General features: G+C 48.3%; 1 protein-coding gene across 1 annotated transcript in view; it reads left to right on the top strand.

Moving 5' to 3' along the window:
- Nucleotides 1–23,175, top strand: part of LOC131289673 (calcium-activated chloride channel regulator 1-like) — a 43,898-nt gene that overhangs the window by 20,375 nt on the left and 348 nt on the right. Inside the window, exon 2 of the mRNA XM_058318971.1 lies at nt 22,600–23,038. Within this exon, the coding sequence (XP_058174954.1) occupies nt 22,600–23,038 (439 nt within the window). The remainder of the gene's footprint in view (nt 1–22,599; nt 23,039–23,175) is intronic.

Below are 23,175 nucleotides of genomic sequence, written 5' to 3' on the forward strand. Positions count from 1 at the left end.
CGAATGTAACGTGACTCTCCTTCTCCTTCCCTACTCCCCATGCCCAGGGCGATGACGCCGTGACCGACCATTTATAGCCAATTTTGCACCGTTTATACCTCCATCGCCCGAAGGCTCGTTATCATCCGGGCCCGGTGTCGTGGCAAGCAAACCCGCGTATTTCCACGTGGCGAAAATTTATGTATCAAACGTATCGCTCTCACGTTCTGAGGGAGGTTTTTCTTCGCTTTGTGTTGCGTTTCGAACACGGTTCGGGCGGTTCAGGTTCCGAGCGCCCTTGTGGAGGCGTTGCTGTTTGATGGCTTGCGGTTGGATATTGTTATTATAATTTAAAGAGGTAGCCTTAAACCTCCTCCCACAAGCCATCAGCCACCACCCACTCGGGGTTGACATTGACCGCACTCGGTTCACCTGCTCGAGCGAATCGACAACAACCGAGAGGAGTTGTTTGGCGTGCACACCGAGTTGTGGCTCTTTGCGGCTCCGTTTGGGGTCAACTAGAGATGTCCGAGATTTGCTTCGTTGGTAAACCTATCAAGCATGCCTGAAACTCATCTCTGATGGCCTTGCCCTCCTCAACATCGGAAACCGCAGTCTAATCTTCCACGTCGGTGGCCGCACGTCGTCGGACCTATTTCAACAATTAGCCAATCAATCAGTGCACCACGACGACCTATTTATCCCGTGCCGACATGCACAACCTCGGTTCCTATATGGAAAGTGGTGCGAATGAGTGATGTGTTTGCCAAGGGAACGAGCGAGAACGAGAACGAAGTGTTTGTGCCTCGTTGCATTCTGTGATGCGAATACCGATACGATGCCTTTGTGTGTTCATGCCATCAAATGCACGGCACTCCCACCAGGTGCTTTTCCGACCAGACCGCCAGAGCGATTCCTATCTATTTCCACCCGGTTTGAAACAGCGAACGGTTTCATCTAGATGGCACACCTGGAGTGCATTCGATGTGACCGAGGGTGTGCCGTACGCCGTAGCAAGAAGCGGCATTTCCGCACCGAATCCCGAATGCAGCTGCTGTGACGTGATGCAACTGCACACCGGCCGGAACAAGTGCTCGCCATTCTAGTTGCGTTCTACTTCTTGACGCGCTCCAGATACGCACCCTGCTGAGAGAAATTTCGTCGTATAATGAAGTGGTTTTCTTTCAACGGGAGACTAATGGGAAAATGGAAAACTAAATTGCAACTACAAAGAAACGTAACAAAAAAAAATAAGCCATACATTCCAGTTTGTGTTTTGGTGAAATTAAATTTCGTGCAAGAGAGAACATCCCGAATATTTCATTATGCAACTTCATCACTTCAAAGCCCTTTTTATTATGAGAACAAGTGTTATGCTTGTTCAAACTCCCTAATGCTTGAACCAACTGGGAAAGGTTAGAACACCTTCATAATGGTTCATAGAGCAAACGTCGATCGTGAGTGAAGCTTTAGATTTTCAATGGGTTTTCTTCTCCACTCAAAAAATGATGACGAGAGATGAAGATTTGGGGAAAACCGGAAAACTACATAATTCATATTCCATAATCTGCTGCTAATGTTACGACCATCAAGTCTAAATAGTTTCCTGTTCGCTCGAGCGATGATCGAGAAGCTGCAGGAGATGCTTAACTCGCCTCCTTTTTCCTCCTCACATCACCGAAAAGAAAACTGTTTGGGGCTACGTGGATGATGACGAGTTCAACGAGTTTTCATATTCCACCACGCACTATCCACGTTCTTTCGTTGCTGCAAAATTGCTCCAATTTGAACATCCGCATAAATGCACATCAGAAAATCTCTCCCCAAACCGCCCCGTATGGAACTCATCTGGCTCGGCGTGCTGGGGAAATACAAGAAAATAGATGTGCGATTACATCACTTTCGTTCGAAACACATACATCATCGCAACACCTGATTTTCTCCGGCAGCCCTTTCCGGCACCAATCCAATCAATCGATCCGCGTGGATCCAAACGCTTGGTTGCTTTACCCTCTTGCCGGAAAAAAAAACCTCCGGGAGGAGAGAAAAAAAATGATTGCATGGCTGGATGGATAGATTCATACGGAACAGAACGACGGTGGACCCCGGAACGAACGCACTCGTGGCCCGCGATGAGGCGAGTAAGAAGCGTAGAAACTAATTTATATTTTCGATTTATTTTAACGTCCGAACGAAATTGGGCTCCAGCCAACCTTCCTGGCTCGTTGCTTTGGCTCCACCACCTTGTTTGCCAGACGATATCGTAGATCTTTTCCGGAGAGTTAGTCTCCGGAGCGCCGAATAGAGGCCCACACGTAATGGCGATAATTTAACACGCGCTTTACGCAACCAGCATCGAGAGGCTCTCCAGGGAGGCAACCAAGGGGGAAAGAGGCAACGCAGATCATCCATCGTAGAACATATGTTGTCGATAATTGCCACAACCAGCCCCCTCACCCATCGTCGTCGTCGTCGTGATGAATCTAGCTGAAAAATGAACCGACCGTGATCCGGACTCCGTGGTGAGGATTTCCATGGCCACCAAAAGCTGGGCTCTTTCGTTCTAAGGTGCACAAGTTGGACCACTCGTACTCGTTTCGGGTCTGGCAAAAAGAATAGAAAACGTTCAAGCAAAACACTGACCGGGCAAACGAACTCGGGTCGAGCGTGCAAAATCACGAATCATAAATCCCTCGAAACTCTTCTTAGCCCTTGGAATGGGCGGTGTAAGAAGGGGTGGAAAGCGAGTCCATTTCCTTTTCATGGCATGCATGAAACAATACCATCCACAGTGTTTCGCTTCCGCCAACTTTTCTCTCTTCTGGACACTGGCGGTGGAAAGGTCGAGTCCCTCGAAGAATATCGTTTAACGCACTGACCATCGTGGTGCGTCCCTTTTCGCTTTTCCAAGCAGAATGGATGAGCTCGAACCTGAATACTCAACCATGCCATCCGGAAGAGCCCAATGGGCCCGAAATATGAAAAAAATAAATAATCGAATGCCGAAAATCTATGCTTCTGACAGGCGAAAGTTACAGACTACCGGTTAAAGGCATCCAAGCAGGCGTTTCCCAGGAAGAAGAGGACCTTTAAGAGGTTGCCAGCATGGAGGTTGTTGTTCACCGTTGTTGGTTGTGGAAGCCACTTGCGACTCGTAAGACTCTGCTGCGTTCGACAAGCGAAAGAGTTATAACATTAACAGACTAATACACTGGGCTGGCCCTTTCCCAGGGACATGGTTTTCCTGCCGAAGAAATGGAAAATGGTTGTAGATATGAATATTTATGCTACTCGAGTTCCCTGCCACTGGCGTCTGGTTGTGTGCGGTACGTGGCCGGGAAGGTAGAGCCGGGAATCCATAGAAAAGCAAAAGCAGTTTTCCTTTCGGAAACACTATCTTCTCGCCTGGACACCTCCTTGCCGGGAACCGTCCTGGCTTCGACAGTCACCCCGTCAGTCAGCTGTGCCGCCTTTCGTTGCGAAACTACTTACTGCTGGTTGGTTTATTTCCTTTTTTTAATACACAAAAACTAACTTCTCAGTCGGGTTCGAAGGAGTTCTTCCGTCCTGCACCTTCCGGCTTCGGGGTTCCCGATCGGCTACTGTAATCGAAACATTCATATTGATTTTTTCAGGCTTCTTTACGGGCAAGAAATGACGATCCCAGTGAAGACGAACCAGTTCTCCTCAAGCAGGCGCCCCAAGAATGGATGAAGGAAAACCAATAAACAATGTGAGCGCAAACATGAAAGAAGGCAGGAAAAAAGAACACTTTTCCGATGGACGGCTTGCTGGCGCAGGTGTAATAAATTACGCTTACGTGTGTGACTAAACACACAAGCGAACACAAACAAGCACACGACAAGGCCAAGGGAAAAGCACTTCTTCATCGAAAATTTGTTTGGTCCCCGGAATTTATATATTCGCTCCGGTTTGATATTTTCCTCAAGCCCTTGAGCCCAAGGCTCTTTTTTCTCTCGAGACCGCGTCAGTCTCGTTTTCACTGCGAAACGTGACGTTGGGTGTCAATTTTTCCAAGCAGGACGTCTCGTCCTCGGAAGATCATAAATTTGCCAACCGGGCTGAGATTGGATTCACTCCTGGGAAATTTTTTGGGGGCCGCCAAGCAGCAAGCGTGCACGCGCGCGGAAACTTTTCCGCTGACTCGCATCCCTTCCATTTCGAATACTTCTTTTCCACTTCAAAGTCAAACATCCAGCGACAACACACATACACACACACACACACCTTGAACAAGTAAGCGATGACGAATTCTTGGTCTTCTCCAAAAACCAGGGAAAGCATAAATGAAGTTGCCCTTTTCGATTTTGCCCCATTGTTAAGAGAGAGAGAGAGAGAGAGAGTGAAAGAGAAACACCACACAGGGACACAATCTTGGCGCTCGGTCGGGCTGGTTTGGAAAAGTTCGGTTTAAATGCAATGAAATTAACATCAGCCTCGCCAGAGTGTGTCCTTTTTGGCTCCACCGAGTCTCTCTTGTCCTAACGCGTTCAGAAATTAATAAGCACGACGCAAAATTATTAAGAGCCGGGCTCTGACGAGAAGAATGTCGGCCTTTCTCCTACGCAACTGGCAGAGGGTTGTCTTGGTTTCGAGCGAGAAAATTCCCACCAACATTATGCTGGACTGTGGGCTTATTTTTTAACTAATAGCGTGGAATGTTATCTAGAATTGGGTGTTGAACATTTAAAATGCCCGACAATATCTTGGGTCCTCCTTTTTATCAATGGACCTCCTTTCCAATTTTGTGTAACAGCTCTTGGCGTTGCCAAATGATGCTTTCAATTTTCCCATTTTACCCCCGAAAAGAATAGTCCATTTAATCTGCACGAAAGAAAACGGAGCTAATCCTCTCCCGGGATGAAGGTTTTCTTGCAAACCGTGCAAAACGGCTCAAACTGCATACCTAATCCATCAATCATACAGCCTTTTATAGGTCGAAGGTATCCGCTGTCCGTGACCTCGGCAACCGAAAAAGGGATTTTCTCCTTCCTGAAACTCAGGAGGAAGAAAAAACCGAATCTCAAACCGGTTCATTCATCTGGATCGGCATCGGGTATGTTGTTGCCTGTTATAAATTTCCCAGGGCCCAAACTCGAACACATGATGCAACGTCGGAAAAATCCTTTCTTATCGCCGGTGGCATTTTTAGAAAGATAGACGCCGTTGTAAAAGGTTGTCCGAGAACTACTTTTTTCTATTCGTTCTTTACGATAATCTTCCCGATGGGTGATGCTTTTTCGGTTGACGATTATCGTCGTCGTGATTGCATTAACGGAAGACCATCACACGGGTCCGGGGAAAGAAAACCGGGGCGAGAAAACAATAATGGGCTTCCTTGACGGTTAGATGGATGGATATCGAAAGCTTATCGGGCGAACAAGGGCGCAAGACGATACCTACGGAAGAAGAAAGGAAGCCGAAAAAGGTAATGTTCTTCGGCGGGAGAAGAAAAGCAACAAACTATCCCCAACCTCCTCGAGGCGAAGGAAGTTCTTTATGAGCGTGAGCCGTGCCTTAATTTAACCTGACCAGGTTTACCTTTCAGGTTTCTTCACCCCCCGGAACACGGCAGCGAACTAAGGCGCGAGGCACTCGCAACATAAATATTAGATTAGCCGCGTGTAAATATGAGAAATTAAATTGAATTTCCTGTGTGAGGCGAACCCGCGGTCAGCTTAACTCCGAGCCCAGCCGGGGCCTTTCCCAAAGGCGTCATGTGCCAACCGCGCGTGCCTTGGCAACAGCTTTCCCCTGGAAAAGTTCGATGCAAGATTAGCCGAAAGGAACCGACGCTGGGTAAATAGCCAGCTTAGCCTACTTGCTTTTAAAAGACGCTTTAGTAAAAGACGAAGCCCTTCAATGGCCGAAAAAAGACCCGAAGAGGAAACAAACCCACCCAAGGGGGGATGCAAAAACACACACACCCTGGAGGCATTACACTACAACGCTACGCCTTTCGCTGTACTGCGGACAACCCATTTAACCTTTTTCGGGCGCAGCTTTGCCGTTTGGTGGATTGCGAACCCGGCGAAGCGTTCGAGCGGAAAGGCGCAAAATACGCAAACAGCCCCCCGCTTCACCCACATCCCGGAACGTCCGCCAGAGGGGTCAACACGCTCTGGTGTAACATTTTAATTACGGAGCGCTTTTTCGGCGAGACTCGAGCAAACGATGACCCAGCTGCCGCTCCTTTGGGTGCGGGGATGTGTTGACATAAATCAGCCGACGGGCACGGAGTGTCCAGGGACTATCTGTCACTACAAGATGGCTACAAATAGCTCCGTTGGCCGTTTTCTTTGCGTACTTCGGTTTCGTGACGCACGTGTGTCTTGGTTCGCCTTCCTTTGGTAAAGATGAGCTTTATCTAGGTTAGGGTGTCGGTTGGAAGGACTTTAACCCGCTTCAAGTGTGCTGAAATTGCAGGTTAAATTTTTGACATTTATTTCTCGTGGAAAGTTTTCCTTCAAAACCATTTCCTCTTCGTTTAAAACGTCCAACCCGACAGCAGCCACGAACGAGTCGTGCAGAGCCTGTCCAATTGTTTCCATCGCTGCGCTCGCATTTTCCCACGCGATCGAAAAAGGGGCTCCAGCTTGGAGGCTGCTTCCGCAGTGGCGCATAATTCACAGGATCTTATTAGCTGGCATCGGTTGTCTTGCCCCCGGGCCGGAAGGGACGTTTAGCGTTCGGGATACATTTTTTGTGCCTCGCTCTTTATTAAAAACGATAATTCATTACACGTCCTGCGCTTGTAATATGAGATTTTTCTTCCCCGAAGCGGTGTGCAACGCTTTCTTCCGTTTACACGCGAGGAGTTGAAAGTCTGGCCTCGGGAAGAAGAACCTGCTCGGTGGCTATGCTACCTGAGGCTGGCTGCATAGTCTTCGCGACGGGATGGGATGGAGAAATGATTCCCCGGGGGTAACTCCGTCCGACTCCAACGAATATACCTCCAGCTCATGAAGAATGGAACGGAAAATGGATCAAACCTTACCGAAGGGAAAGCTTCCTCGCGTTGGCTCTCAGGTCGCTGGAACCTGATCGTTTTGTTTGCTCCGTGCGCCATCCGCTCGATTCGGGATCGTTGCGAGCTGCCTCTGCGCGGGGTTTGATCGAGTTTTTTCATTTCGTTTTTCCCTGTTTCGTTCTTTAAGAAACGCGATCTTTTCCTTACATTCCTTCTTTTTTTTGTTGTCCGGCTTCACCCGGGACGTCATATGGTTCCCGCACACTTGCCAGCCCGGCAAGAGGTCCCGGGTAAGGTGTCGAGTTTATGAATATGAGAACAGGAAAGTCATTGGGCTGGAATTAGACTCTTCCATTTCGCTCGGTCCCTTTTCGGTTCCGCGGTTCGTTCCAGCGCCCTTAACGTCCATCGGCATCGACAGTTGGTCATCTTCGGGCCATGCAGGTTTGATATGTCTCCCCGTGGGCTAGAATTTCTTGAGGTTAAACTGTTTAACCATCGCTCAGCCAGCATGCTCCAGCGACAGCTTTCGGGCGAAGAAATCAAGTCAAAGTCTGCTCTCTCGTGTGCAATCTTGAAATTTGAGATAGCTGGCACTTTTTTCTTGTGCCTCTTTTTTCCTCTGGTGCGTACCAACAAGGTTGAAATTTGAAACAAAAACGACAAACCTGTCGGAAAATGGTCTTTCACAGAATCTCGAGCCAGCCGATTTCCATCTCGAGAGCTGCCAACGTATCTGCCAACTGTTACCACAAGCAATCATAGCACTTGGTCCCGATGGCGTAATCGAGCCACGCGATCTTCCCCTCTCTCCTCCTCCTCTGTTCGCTTAGCACACGAGCCAAACATGAGTTTTTTACGAATACGCTTGTGAGCTTGAGTCAGTTCCTCTATGTGTCTCTAATTAGAATGCATGTCCCAGCGGTGAGAAGATGAGAATGTTTACTTTTATGATTAGACTTTACTTTTTATGATCTCGCGTCGGGACGGGGAGTCACTTTCGAGTTTTCAAAAAAAAAACAGAAAAATGAAAAGAAACGGAACATAAAATAAATCCAGATCCGACAACAGAAAAAGAATGCTTTAACCAACTCCAGCAGAATCCCCCTGAAGACCGTAAGCTCGATGTCCAATGTGCTAATGGGTGAATAAAAAACCTCACTTAACGATCCCGGTGCTATGTGAACTCAAACACAAACACACGTACAAGTTCACATATCCCGAACGCGTTCATAATAAAAACATATTCACGGGTCCTAGGTTCTCCCAACGGGCGATAACCACCCCGAGTGTGGTGACAGCGAACAGCAAAGACAACATGGCCATAAAACATCATAAAGCTGGTGTTTCAAAAAAAAATAGCCGAGGTTAACGAACAGGAATACCAAACATTTTCCTACAATTACACAACGGATGTGTTTGAGCAAATCTTTCTCGAAAGAGATTCTGGCACCCCGAGGGGTATTCTTCTTTACTTCGTGTCTCTAATCGTCGTCCTTCGAACAGGTAAAGGGCAAAGTATGCGTTTTCCCCGAAAAGCTGCGGTGTTAAAAAAGTTCATGGAAACATTTTAATTGAATTAATTAACGTTCAAATGCTTCATTTAAGCCTTTGGCAGTTACAGATTAAGGTACTCCAAACCACTTTTTTCCCGAAGACGCTGTTTTTCGATGGTTTCCGAGAAACCAAGTTGTTGATTTTTATTCTATTCAGAGCGTACTGGAAACGGTTCATTTAATCGAATGGCAATTGTTTTCCCAGCTGGAACAGTGTGGCATTTCGTACCTCCAGAAACTATTGCAAACACGAACACTCCTTTCGAGACGATGCACTCAAATGGGAAAGTTTTCCACACTGTCACCTTTAAATGACAGCCGACGAGTGGAGCGGACTAGGAATAGAGCTTGTCCGCTTTCCCAACGGGTTCAAATGGACCCGCAATCATTGTGCCCCGTCCCCTCTCCCTCCCCGAGAGGACTACCTATCAATTCCCTCCGTAGCTCCGGGGGGAACCTTGCCGACACTTGCCGATTGCACTCATCGCAAGTCGGATATGGCACGATGGTGGAATTTTAAAACACCTCACGCTGCCAACACTCCCTCCCTACCGGGCCATATGCTCGGGACCCCTCCCGCAGCACTCAGAATGGCCACTTCTAATGCACAACTTGCACAACGGATCGTTTCAGTCATGCTCCGCTTACTTTGGCCTCGGGGTACCGTCCGTAGGAAAATGGTCGAAAACTGGCGCTCTCCGACGTGACCAGACTTGACTAACGCAACCGGGGCTCATCGGAAACGTCCCGGGGACGCCTTGGATGTGAGTTCTACCATCGACCGGAGCAACTTTATTGCAGTTTTCGGGAGTGTTCTAAATAGCAACAAATGTTGCACGTAAGTTCGGAGCTAGAACAGAAAACAATTTGCCGGGAACTCCATCCCAAAACCGATCGAACTCTAGGAAAACTTTCTCCCTCGAGTGTCTTAAACAGCCGGTGTCTTAATCGGCCTGTTAACGTTGACACTATCGGTTTCCATTTTAGGGAAAAACATACTCAGAACGGAGTTTAAGATCAAAAGTAAAAACCGCTTCATCGCGAGAGCACTTCCGCACGCCAATTTCACCGACAATCGGGAAAGATCAAAAAGATAAATGATCGCGTGAAAATAAGATGAGCACACACCCAGGCCGGATCACCGGATCGTGGCCTTTGAAGTGATCAATTTGCACACTCCATTAGCAGACGAAATTGAGAAGAGCCGCGAAAGGTACACACCAACACCGGCGACCTTTGATTTTGAGTTCGCTCCAACATTTTGAAAGCTTAAAAAATGGACCAATTTTCTCTTAAAGCACACACTCACATGCATATATAAACATACTCTCCGCGTTGGAATGTTGCGGAAAAATGGATCCTCCAATGGAATTCTATTCTTTGCGCCGCCAGAAAAGCAAACGAGCTGTCAATAATAGTCGAAGGCCGGGAAGGCGCTAGAAAATGAATAAAACCGTCACGCCAGGTTCGGTGTCAACCCTTTTTTCCCCGATTGGATTATAATGCCATCATCATCATCATTATCCTCATCATCATCGTCACCATCGTCGCCGCAGACGGTGGAGGGAAATATTTGCTCACATTGATTCGATTGCACCGACGAGCATAAATCACCGATTGATTGAGGGTTACGCTATTTGTCTTGGAGTCTGCCTTGGAGTTTCGCGGGCCAGGGCGAATCGTTCGTTCGTTCGTTTGTTGGTTTTTCCTTTATTTCTCATTTTTACTCACAGCTGTCACCGATCGATGGCAGATTTATCGAGCAGTAGTTGCGAATGGCACAAGAATTGCTGGCATTTATTTTAGTGGATCAATTTCGATAAAAGCCATCAGGCGTCCACCTCCACCTCGAAGCCACAGAGTGTCAATCACACAATCGGGGGAAGGGTTGAGGGAGGTATGGAAGCATTGGGTCGATGGGTTGTGGGAAAACAATAAATTGGAAACTCAGCCTGCACCAGCATTCCCAGTACCGGACCCAGAGGATATGCATTTTCACGGTGCACGGGGAAAACGAAACGGTGGAAAGTGACACTCGGCACCTAACAACTAGTTTGCGGTACATTACAGTATCGATAATGACACAAACGCGCGGCTGGGAAAACCAATCCGGTTTTTTCCCTAGTGGCGGACAGAACCCACTAGGGAAAAAACCGGTGCTCGTGAAAGTTGATGACATTTTTGCCGTTGCTTTTTCGTTTCCTCCACTAAGCCCTTCTTTGGTGACTGTTTTTGCGCTGCATCGTCCGTTCTCTGGCTGCATTGCGATACCGAACCCCCACCCCGTTGTTGCCCACCGGTTTCTCGTTGGTTCCACTTTTCTCCGCTCACTGCAAACTGACTGCAGCGCCAGACTGCAACAACTGCAAAATGCGACGCTGCACTTGCGGATCCTCCCCGCGGATCGGATGGACTTCGTTCGCAGCAAACGACGCGCTCCGTGTGGCGAATGGGAAATTATGATGCAAATTTTCTCCACTCTCTTTCACCGTATTTTTCCCCCGTCTTTCCTCGAAAAGCAAATCCGGGGAAACGGCGTGTTTGTTTCTTGCTTTCGGATTTTGCATTTTACATTATCACGGACCCAGGACAGCTTCCCATCGGTAAGCTCTAATGCTTCCGAGCCGAACCATGGTAATGATTTCGGTTGTGTGTTGTTCCTTCGGAAATTGATTTTCCCGCACGGTCGCCTCCGAGCGGAAGCACTTGAACGAGCAGAAACTCTTCGACTCGATCGTAGATTACTCTCCCAAGCCGAAGATTGGCCGTTTCAACCGCCATCGTGTCACCGGAGGGAAATAGAAACCAACGCGGGATGATTATCGGGTCCCAGCGTTGCATTGGCCTAGGATTACTGCTTCACTTGCAAGCACCTTGAAAGTGGCGTAGGAAGGACACGGTTGGTAACCTTCAACCGGCGAGATGCACTATTGCAACCCAGCAGTGCATGGTCGCCCGGAGCCAAATCGTGTGATTCGGAATCGTGGGGGGAGTAAAGGAAAATAAAACCTCACCGTTTCTACGAGGAGATGCACCGGTATCGGATAAATCGGGTGTGCAGTACGAGGTAGTGAACCTGCGGGCCTGTTTTTAAACGGTAACGGTTCCATCGCGTTCCTTCTAGAATGGGTCTGACTTGCAACTGACCTTTTGCAAACGCTCGCCAAATCGGTGTGAAGTGAAGAAGGAGGGGGGAAAACGGTAAACCAATCAGTCGAGGAGGTCGTTCCCGTACGGACGAAGAAAACCCTGGCCCGGCAAACTGTGCCACATCGGCTCGGGTTGAGTGGCCTCAACCGTTGGTGACGTTCCACTCCGAGAGGTCGTGAAGAGTTAGAAAGGCTTTAGCTCGCGAAGAAGCTCCACCGGTTCCCGTAAGTCGTGTGTCCGCGGCAGAAGGAGACAGAACCACGCATCACATGAGCAAACGACCAACGACGACGACGACGACGACAGTGCCAAATCACGGTGGGATATCTTTTAAAATTCAGAAAGCATGTTTAACCCGGGGCCAAATCGAGATTGCAATTTTCCCTCGCTCTCCGTCCTCCTACTCCGTCCCCTGACACATACTCACTTGTTTCAATACTGCAGGCTTATTTCAATATCATCAACCTTTTCGCTCCTCGAGCCGGTACCTTTCCTCCACTCCCTGAGAACACATCTCTCACCGAGAAAAGGTTAAGAGAGCGCACATCGTCAAGCCGAGCCGAGAAATGTACAGCCTACCTTACGTCGGCCGTATGGAAAACGGGGCCGGTGGAAAAGCTGCACCAAAAGAAAACTGTTTGTTTATCCTTGGGGAAGTTCTTCCCGTCTCCCCGTTCAATTTTGTTTCAAGTTGGCCATGCTGTGTGCGTGTGTGTTTGTGAGTTGGATGCCTTTTGCTTTTCCTCCTTAGGACGGAAAGTTTTCCATTCCGCAAGGTTGGTCGGAAAAATGGCTAGGTCCCGCAAGACCGCAGCACAAAATATGGCCCGACGTAAGGCCGGTTGTGGTTTTGGGGTATTTGTATTTACTTTTTGTTTTGTTTTTTATAAGTCCAATTCCACCCGGAGTGTCCTTTTTTCCGCTCGTCACCCGCAGGTTACGAAGGTTCTGACTTTTTCTAGATTGAGTTCGTTTATTCACATGTGTGTTGTGGGTTGGCTCGTGAGCGGTGAGCTGTATTAATAGAATTTAACCGACGGTTTTTTTCTGTCTTTTCTTCTTTTTCCAACGCAGGTGAGTCTACCGATGATGGAGGCAAAGCAACAGGTTTGACAGGAATCGGGAAAACAGCGTGTCGATTGTGATAAGAACCGAGTACATTCGTTTTAATGGAGAGGGAGGTTCCGAGGACCTCGAAGGGTATTTATGCCATGGGCTCAATTTATTGACAGCAAGATGACGCCAACTGCTCGCCCGCAATTGAACCGATCGAAACGATCCCTTTTCGTATGTGTGTGCGACACGAGAAAACATTAGTCCACCCGAAATGGCCACATGGAGTTTATTATCTTGGCTCGCCCGAAGACCCCCACTCGACTCGATCTGTACATATTTTTGGCCAAATGTCCACTTTCCGACAGCAATAACATAAAAGCTAACATACGACCTAATTTAACGAGTTTCGGGTGCCGTTGTGGCTTCGTTATTTGTGTATGAATTTCGGAGTTCGAAAGAGAAGAAAAAAGAACATTAAGAAGAAACATGCTAAAACCTAACCAAACAAAACATTATCCCCAGGAACGGAACGCTCTCGCAAAAGTTCGCACTAATGTCCCTGCAGAAAGATTATAACTCATAATCCACAGCGGAAAAAGCTGCGAGCGCCTGGCACTCCTTTGACCAGCTTCTGCCGTTTTCGGGCTGGATGCTGGACCTCCTCCTCCCGTTGCAGAATGGTGCTTCGCTTATGGCCAAAGGCCAAAATAAATAAAACTCTTCCAGTCGCGCAGTATGAACGCATCACAAATGGCGACATTATTCGCCATATTCCACCAACTCTTCGATGAGACTCGGAAGGTTATCCGAGGGTTCCTGGTGGTGGTGGATCGCGCCATTCATTCGGAGAACTTTATTGCCAATATAAAGGCAATTTTTTCCATTGCAAAGACCGTTGCAGTTAGAAAGTTTGCTGATGGAGGATTGGGACGTGCAGAAGACATTCGGATGCTTGCGGTTTACTGCGCGTTCAAAACCGGCGGGCAACTTTGACTCCCCATCACTAGCGATCCTTAAGAGATTCCTTTTTCCAACTTCTGTTCATCGTTTCGCCACTACATACTTCCTTAAGCTGATCACGCAGAAGACGTCCATCCAAACGCCGTACTCGTCGTTGCACTCCTCCTAATTGCAAATGACAACGTCAACGCGCTTCTCGGCCATGATCCAGGGACGCACAATCCTCAAAGGAAGAACCTCGCGGAAGGTAACTTCTTGTCGCTTCCTGAGGCGCGGGTTCGCGAGTTTCGACATCCCGAAAGTTTGCCTTTGCTTCCCGCAAGGGAAGACAATAAGAAGACGTTGGAGCGCGGGTTGATGGGGATAGCTAAAAGACACGTCTACACCGTGGACCTCGCCTCGGTCGGTCGTGATGCTGCTGAGATGTTCTTTCCAGATTCCTCCCGCGACGAGGAAGACCTCTTCGGGCGCAATAAACAACTGAAATAATAATAATTGTCGTGATTTGAAGTCACGTTCTGCAGTACATTAGCATGTTTCGTTTCATCGCCCTTCCATCCCCATTCCGTACCTTCCGGTTGCTTCTCTTTCTTGGTCCGGCGCGGAATTCTCGGTCAACACTCTTCTGCTTTAAAGCTTCTCCGGTCTTCCAAACGGTGCGGACATCGTCTTTCACGAGACCTTTCACCACCATCATGCGATACTCATCCCGTGACACCCCAAAAGGCCCCGGGAAAGAGGGGGGTGTTAGTAGGGCACTTTTAATTAAATTTAAAAGAAAACTAAACGAATCGACCCCGGCACTTAAACGCACATGTACAACAGACAGTGCTCCTTTGGAGGGGAAGAAGAAATAGCAACGGGCTGGAAGAAGCGAAAAGAAGCTGCAAACGCGCACGACGAGTGTCGACGGGGTGCGTGGTTTGAGGCGTCGGACATCGGGCTAGTAACGCGCCACGACGCCGAACTCGCCCTAATCTATGCGTTTTTGGATTTATTTCCTTTCTCGCATCCTCGACCACGTTCGTTGAAACTATTCGAAACGCCTATCAAATGGTCCACGTCTTCCCGGGAGACGCTAATGGACGTGTCCGCAATGCGCGGCCCAGGGAGCGACCCGAAATGATAGGGGCGAAGCCGAGAACTTTAAAGCTAAACCACGGGGAAGCGAAGGGAGAAAATAAAAACCCCCTAAAAAGATATATTGTGCGTGATCTGCTCCGTTCCCGCGGGCGGTGTGGCCTTTACCTGCGATAACCCAGCGCCAACTCCAAGCCCAAAAGCCCACGATGAGGGTTGGGCCGGCGTGAACTGTATTAACGACCGCGGCTCGGGATGCTCCCCCGGGTTGGGAGTCGGGAACTGAAATGTGTAGTGCCTTGGATTCCTCGATACCCGCAGGAAAGCACGACCTGTTCTCTGAGATTACCCGCAATATTGCGCTTTAATGGTTTTGGTAATCTAACTTTAAATGCTGACTACGTACGTACTAAGGTGCTAGGCGAGGCATGGCTGAAGGCGGAACCGAGGAAAGATTGAATTCCATTCCGACTATGTCTGACCCTCCAAAAGTCGGCGTTGGACTCTTCTCTATTCTTGACGGGCCACGTCATCACTTCACATCTCGGACTTCTTTTTCTGGCAAATTTCTTCTCTAAAAAAACACGTGCCTTCCTCACGGAAAACAACACCGGAACCGAATAATGTATCAATCCGTCCAATCGCAAAAACCACCTCACGGAATCACGAAACATCTTGTCACCTTGTCCGGGCGGACCGAAGCGATAAAACTGTCAATTACTCGCGTGGCGCTTTTATATGACCGGCCTCGAAAAAGGTAACGACCATCGCCCGAAGACTTTTGTCTTTCCGATCGAAGATCCCGGCTATTCCGGGTGGGGTCGCGGTGGTGTTTCATCCGATTTTTATGATCCCCGCCCGAGGAAGCTGTACCAACCCCGAGGAAGAACATCACACGTCGATTTATCCATCCATCCACAAAGAGGATAGATCTTTCGGCAAATGTCGGCGACGAATCGGATTTTAACGACCGTTCGGTCAAATTAGAGGGTATTCGATTTTCCGGACTAAGACAATCCATCTTCACCTCTTCTCCCACCTTGGGAAACGACAACGTGACGCCGCCATTGTGGACACGCAAAGACAACATAAATTAATGTTCATTAGCGGCCGCCACGTGCGTTTGCTTTCGGTTTCGCTGGTTTCAGTTCCAGAGAAAAAGTTCACGTTGATTGCGTTGTAAAATTAAGCCATAAGCCTTAAGCGATCTTGGAACGTGCACCTGCCTTCGTTGGCGTTCCGAACCAGGCCGTGCCGGAGGAGGGTACTTGGAAAGGGGTCGTGCTTTTACGCCATTTTCTAGCCAACTTTTGGAGGGAAAACACGATTTATAAGACACGAGACTGCATGATAAGATGAGCTTGAGTCGGCGTAAGGAACATCTTCGAGATTCTATCGAAATGTGCATGTTTTTCTAACAATTCCCTCCTTCATCGTTGCTTCCTTCACCAAACGAACAAACGAAAGCTACAAAAGATGAGTTCTCGCAAGATAAGACACGCGACCTCGCCGAAAACACCACCACGAGTGAACGGAGCGTCGAGGACTTTTCGTCAAGGAAAGTTTGTTCAGTTCCGCGAAATTCTGGTTGGACTGGGAACATGTATATGGGTGTGTTTGCACGAGCAAAAGGTGGCGCCCGGTGCCGTATAATTTACTGTGTGAAGTTTTTAACGAGTTTTTAAGAGCCACTCATTTTCGTGCGCAACCATCGTCGCGTTTCTCAAGCGATTTGAGTGGAGGAGATTTCAGGGAATCGAGCTGCTTTCTTGAGGTGATGGTGGTTTGTCTTTATTTATTTTTTTGGCAGAGGGGAAGAAGTTAGTGCAAACTTTTCTATTCGACCTATCTCCAACATGGAGGCCTAACTCATGCTTCCGTGCATAGTGTGCATAAATAGCTAATCTTGGCAAAACTTCCCAACCGCAAGAGACCGAAACAGTTCTCCCATTTTGCGACAAGCGGATTCTATTCCAAAAACTTTCGCGGTTAGGTTTTTCGGGTGCGGAATATTGCGGAAAACATCACCCAGTTCATTGGAGGTTCACAAAACAACGCGAGGAATTCATGACAAATCGTTGAAACCGTATTCGACGGATGAATCAGACCCTTAACCGGATGAATCCTTTTCCTTTGTTTTTTGTCGACGAACGGTTCGATTCCTGATCGATCAAAACATCCTTCACAAATTCCTCCTAATTAGTATCGTTTCGCATCAACCACAAGTAGTTCCGAGGAAATCCTTCCCGCCCTACAGTGAAACAAAAAGAACCGTTTGGTTACAATTTGGTTTCCAATTAGCGGCTGATTGGTGACCAATCGATGACCACCGAAAAGCTACCGAATTTGCCCTTAAGTTCGACCGAAATCAGGCTCTAGGGAGACGTTTGGGGCGATGCAAAAACATTTATATCACCTCGTGCCGACGTGCTCTGTTGCTAATCGAATGGGATTTCCCGAAACACAATCGAAAGAAAGGATGCATGAGCCCAAAAACAATCGTCATGCCAATAACACAACACATTGCTCAACCAGGCCAATCATTATTTTGTATCATCGGCCCGGAATGCACTAAAACCGGGAACGTTTTTCGGGATCAACCCTCCCGACATTCCTCTCCCTCAACTCGAGCATCAAGCGAGTGCAAGATTGCACTAATTGACTGGAGTTTCGCTTTCGCACATGCTTCCAGTTGTCGGTGGCGCGCGAATGCAATGCGTTGTGAATGCATTCTCGGAAACGGTCCAGAAGGAAAACCCATCGAGCCGATGCCGCCAACGATGGATCGTTCGTGGTTCGCTTCGTACTGGCGATGGCTGGAGGGTAAACCATGCCAAATCAAAAACACATCCCAATGCCACACAATTATTCCACAGTACAGGATAAGGATTCCCATCGGGAACGGACGAGATTTGTTCTATCGTGCCAATTAGATCATGCTAATTTCAAACCAACTGGAAAGATGCAACATAAAGTGATACTTTTTGCCCTTTCGCTCGCGGCCATTCTGGGAAAATCAAAACCTTATCCTAATGCCACAGACACGCAGTGAAATTCTCAAAACGATTCGTCGGATGGCAACCAAAGGCAAACTCCAGATACGATTATCTTTCTCAACAGAATTTTTTGAAATAAAATCTTCGTCACGATAAACTCGAAGCATATTGAGCTGCAATTCATGTAATTAGAAAAAGTTGGCTATTCGGAACTGATCATTTTTCATGAAAAAAAGTTGCAAAGATGCAGACCCGAATTGAATTACTTTGCCATCGGAGTGTTGTGTCACCAGCCCCGAGGGAAAAGATAAATATTTGTAAACAGCCGGTCAAAGACTTTTTTCCTACGCAACCCAAAACCGAAAAGGCCATAAACTTTTGTCGGTTTCTCCCTTTTCTCACCAAACGATGTTTAACTAAAAAAAATAAAAATCAATTTCCTGACGAAAGTTCATGCGATGCGTGTCCTTTCTACCTGCTGCCACCTGAGGCAATACTTTTCTTGGCCAGAACGGAGGGGACAGGACCTTTTATTCCACATCCAAACGTCCGTAAAATCCGATCGATTGATCAACGAAAAGCATAAAACACGATCGTCGAAATATTGTGCGTAAATGGAAACGGTTTGCGATCCGAACCCCGTCGGAGCAATCAATCGAGGGAAGAAACAGGCACAACTTTTCACTTTCGTTGTGTTTGATATAAATCTTTCCGTTTGTTGTTGTTGTTGCTCGCTTAGCTAATAGAAAGAAGGAAGAATCACCAAGCCTGAAAGGTATTTCAAACTCACCATTCACCGAATGGTTTGACGAAAGCCGAAGACGAAACCCGATAATACCCGTGTAGCATTACCATTTAACCAGAAATGTCACCGTGTAAAGGCAAGAAGGTGGTCGTTCCGTGAACGCTGGCTCGGAATCGAATCCGCGCAGCCAACAGTCGAAGCGTGAGAAAATTGTTTCCTCCACGGCGTACGATGGGCATCTTCCACCTCCTCAACAGCGCCGGGCAACCAACATCCATTTGGCATACATTCTATTCCACTTCGAACGCTCGAGACAGGAGGCCGCACGAAGTAAACGGTTGGTGGAGCCCTCTTGTTGAGGAAAAAACGACTCGTAGTAAACGGCAAACCGCATGGAAGGTATTTTCCTACCCACGAAGCTATTTGCAGCATTGGTTTCTCATTCAATACCAAACGAGGGAACGGAGAGATCCATACTCGCGATCGCGCTTGGTGATCACTTTTTCCTACCTTTTATTTCATATTTTATTTAACGCCAGGAGAACCTGCGCGAGCTGCTGGTCTGCTTGGAATTATTTTTAAAAACCTCCCCACCCACCCACTCGGCCTTCCCTACCGTTTCGGTGTAAAGTTGTTGATGGGCTGCCTCATCTCTTGCCTTTCCCTAGGGTTATTATTTCTTCGCTCCCATCGATGACCATCTGGCGGCCGCGTTCGGAATTCCGCGATCGCGCACTACCATAATCAGAAGGCTGCTCTCTGCTGCCATCTTTGCCTAATCATTCATTGATCGAATCTTGGTTCGTTCACTTCAGCCTCAGCATCTGTGCATCGGTGCTTCGGGCCAATGGCGCTGTGATGGAGCGAGTATGGATTTTGTAATCAAACCTGTACAGCGCCATTTACAAGACGAACGACCGATGTGGTTGATTGATTCCTTTTTCTACTCTCAATTTGCATCGGGTCGTCTCGTCGTCCGTCCGTTTGTTGGCATTTATTTGAACGGTGGCTCCATGCCTTCCACAACGAACGTGCATTTAAGCGAAGGTACAACTTCAAGAAAGGTAGAAAGGGAGAGAGAGACCACAAAATCCATTTGAATACGATTTTTGATTTGATTTTCCAACGCAAGGCCCAAACCTTCATCATCATCGTCGCACTTGTCCTCGAACCGTAAGGCACAAGGGAAAACGCAAAGACAAAGCATACAAGGGAGAAAACAAAAAACATCATAAACCACATAAACGCAGCATCACCGCAACGCGCCGGTTCTCTTCACCTGTCCTCGCCATCCCTAAAACCCCGCGGAGGGTTCGAATTCGGTTTGTTCCTACCGTTTGTTTATTTCACGCTGGCTGCTGCCTTTGGTTTTTTATTAATTATTGTTTTTGTTTTCCTCACCGTTTTGTGCGTATGTGTGTGTTTGCCCTCGGCCACTCGAAAGTTCAAGTAACCGCGGCGGGTTGTTCTGGCACGGTTTCACGTGTGATTTAGAATTTGGAGGTTCCTTAATGTTTTGTTTTCAAGTAGTCAAACAGAGCGGTCCGAAAAACAAAACCACGCTTGCGCACACACAAGACTTCAACAGGTGGTCAAGAGACGAACCTGCGTTTTGAATTTATTTTATTTTATTTATTTATTTCCCTCTCTCGCTCGCTTTGTTCAATCCATCTTTTGTAGTTACCTTCGCCGACTCAGAGGAATGGGAAGAGGGAAATTAGAAAGCATAAGTCGGTCCCTTGATGCTTGAGATACACTCGACAATGCGACTGGCAAAGTGGCGATCGGTCGGTGTTGACGTTGTCGTCTCTCGGTTGCTTTCCCATTATGCGCAACGCGCATAATAAGGCAGATTCACTCGTCCTCTGCACTCTTCTTCCTTACACACCCTCCCGCCCTGCTCACATCCCGATGGTGAATGTCAAAGGATTGCCTTTTTCGTTGCTACCGTCGTCTCCTTTGCGCGCAGTTTAGCCTATTCCAAATCGGGTCAAACACAATAAATTTTGCTCTCCCCCCTTCGGGCGATGCACGTTTTTGCGCAACCGAAGGAGGGCTCGATCGAGGAACTTTAAAGCCCTTACCACCACACAGACACACTTATAGCTAAGCTCAGCTAAGACGCGCGCTGGGAAACTGTCTCGTTTGCCCGCCCGACGAAGCAGTTGAATTTATCTTCTCCCCCTCGCCTTGACAGCGACATCGTGAGTGCGGGCTTTGCAGGCGAAACAAGTTTTGCGCTTCTTCGACGACGGCCTTCCTGTCTTCTCCCCATCCCGAGGATTGGGGCAGAAGCAAAGTCAGCCCCAGCATCGAATGATGAATGCCCTTTTCAATTTAACAGCATCAGCAACTCCGGGCTAGATGGATGATGATCGGCTCGGTGGGTGCATGCGACTTCTCGCGAGGAGTTTCGCTGCTCTGGGAACGACGATCGCGGGACTTAGGAAAGGTCGCACGCCAATCACGTTACCCGACCAGCTAACAGCTGCAGTCGATTTGACTTTATTTGCCGAATTATAAAACCAACCGCCAACTGACAATTGTGATTGGGATCCTTCCTTTTTTCTGGCTTGGTGCCACGAAGCAGCTGCATCCGACCGAAGGCAGATGATTGCTCTATAATCACGACCGGCGTGGAACGATTGGCACACGGCAAAGCCATTGGCGTACGGAGAGAGAAACAAAAGTAAATTTAATGCATATTAAAATTCAACCCGTGCATTTGTACGACCAGGTGGAAGTAAGCCCCGAAGTTCCCGATCTGGAGCCGGCTCGGAAGAAGCTGGTCTGGATCGTTCCCTGCAGTCGAATGTTGCATCTTGTTGCTCCGGAGGCTGAAGATCGCGCACATGCTTTCGAAGCGAAAGTGCGAAGAACCGAACCAAAACACAAACCAGATGAATCCAAAGATCCAAAACATACAGCATAAAAGAATCTAGAGGACGCATCGAAACAAAGTATCCAATAATGCCGTGACACACGCGAAACGCAAGGTGGAAAAGAAAGAGCCCGAAAAACGGGGCCACCTGTCGGTCGGTAAATGGTGCGCGGATCCCGAATCTTCCGCCGCCGGGCGAGCATGAATAATTAAGATCGAAGAAACGATAGGCCGAGGCACACAAACAGAGTCTTACGCAAGCGAGCCTGAGTTTGAAAACCGATTTGACCCCACGCACATTAACGAAGAAGGTGGACGAAGATTGACAACCAGAAGAAAACGGTCGAGATGCATGCAGAAAAGCCTCAAGAAACAACACGAAAAAATGTGCGACCTCACTTTCCATTCCGGTCGCACCGGCGTCGGCGTGCGGATCGATCGGTTGTCATCCGTTTGGGTTCGAATATGCGCGCGCGTCCGCTAATGGATAGCCATTAGAGAAACATTTGCGCATATGTGATCGGTGGGAGTCAGGCGGGGTGTGGAAATCGATCTTTCCAAACCGATCGATCACTGGATTTTTCAATGGTTTTATTCCCTCCTCGTATGCCCAAAGACAGACGGGCCAAAAAAATGGTGATGATGATGATGATGATATTCGTCGACCGAAAAGAAATGGAAAAGAGTCTGATGAGTCGCTCTTCTTCTTCGCCTCTTCATGTTGGCTCCGGTTTGCAGAAGGTCATTATGAAATTTTCGCACAATTACGATTGCCCAACGTGTTTCGATCGAGGCAGAAGAAAAAACAACCCAGCGACCCACGGTTCCAAATGTCGGTCACCGGTCGGGTGCGAAGGCACCGACTTCATTTGGATGGCGCTTTAGAATTGGAAGGGATTTCTTGCCATCTCACCTTGAGAAGACGCTCTCACTTTCTGTCCAGCAACGTTGAACGATCGTCTTGGCGCGCAGGTCCGCCATTCAATTATTGCGACGAGGCGTTTGGGGCTGAGATGATGTTGGTTTATTTTTTCCCTCTTTCTCATCGGTAATCCTCCCTTGCGGGGGTTGTGTAAAGCTGTTTAACCTTTCCATCGACCGATCGACCAATGATGTTGAAATGTTCATCCCGGCCATATAATCTCGCTGCCTCAAGCCTAACGAGCCTAACGATGCCCTTTTCTCTTCTGCCTTTTCTCTTCCAGATCATGCTAACGTCGGCTTCGCAGTACCTGTTCAATGCACTCGATAGCCGCGTGTACTTCGGCGAGGTGTCGGTGATACTGCCGAACCACTGGCCGCAGTCCTGCATCCCGTACAATCAGACGCGAACGTCGGCGAGCGGCGAAACGGCCGACGTAACGATCCGGCCGCAAACGAAGGCGGAACCATCGATCTGGACGCAGCAGTACGCCGGCTGCGGGGAGGCGGGCGAGCAGATCTACATCGACCCGGACATTCTGGGGCGGGAAACGATCTGGCGGGAGTTTATCCGCGAGTGGGCCAAGTACCGCTACGGAATGTTCGATGAGATCGGGTACGATCGCGATCCGGTGTATCCGCGGTGTTACATCAACGACGAGCACAAGGTGAAGCTGACCGGCTGTTCCGACGCACCGGTGAACGATGAGGGACTCTGCGGAAGTCCTCAGGTCAGCGATCGGTGAAACACGGCATACTCTTCAAAGGATGCTCCGAGTTACAGTAAGTCTCTCCAAACCCCATTACGAGAAAACTTCCCTTGGAAATGTTTCTAACAAATCTTCTTCTTTTCCTCTTTA

Source organism: Anopheles ziemanni, chromosome 3 (genome assembly GCF_943734765.1).
Source record: "Anopheles ziemanni chromosome 3, idAnoZiCoDA_A2_x.2, whole genome shotgun sequence".
Taxonomy (NCBI): domain Eukaryota; kingdom Metazoa; phylum Arthropoda; class Insecta; order Diptera; family Culicidae; genus Anopheles; species Anopheles ziemanni.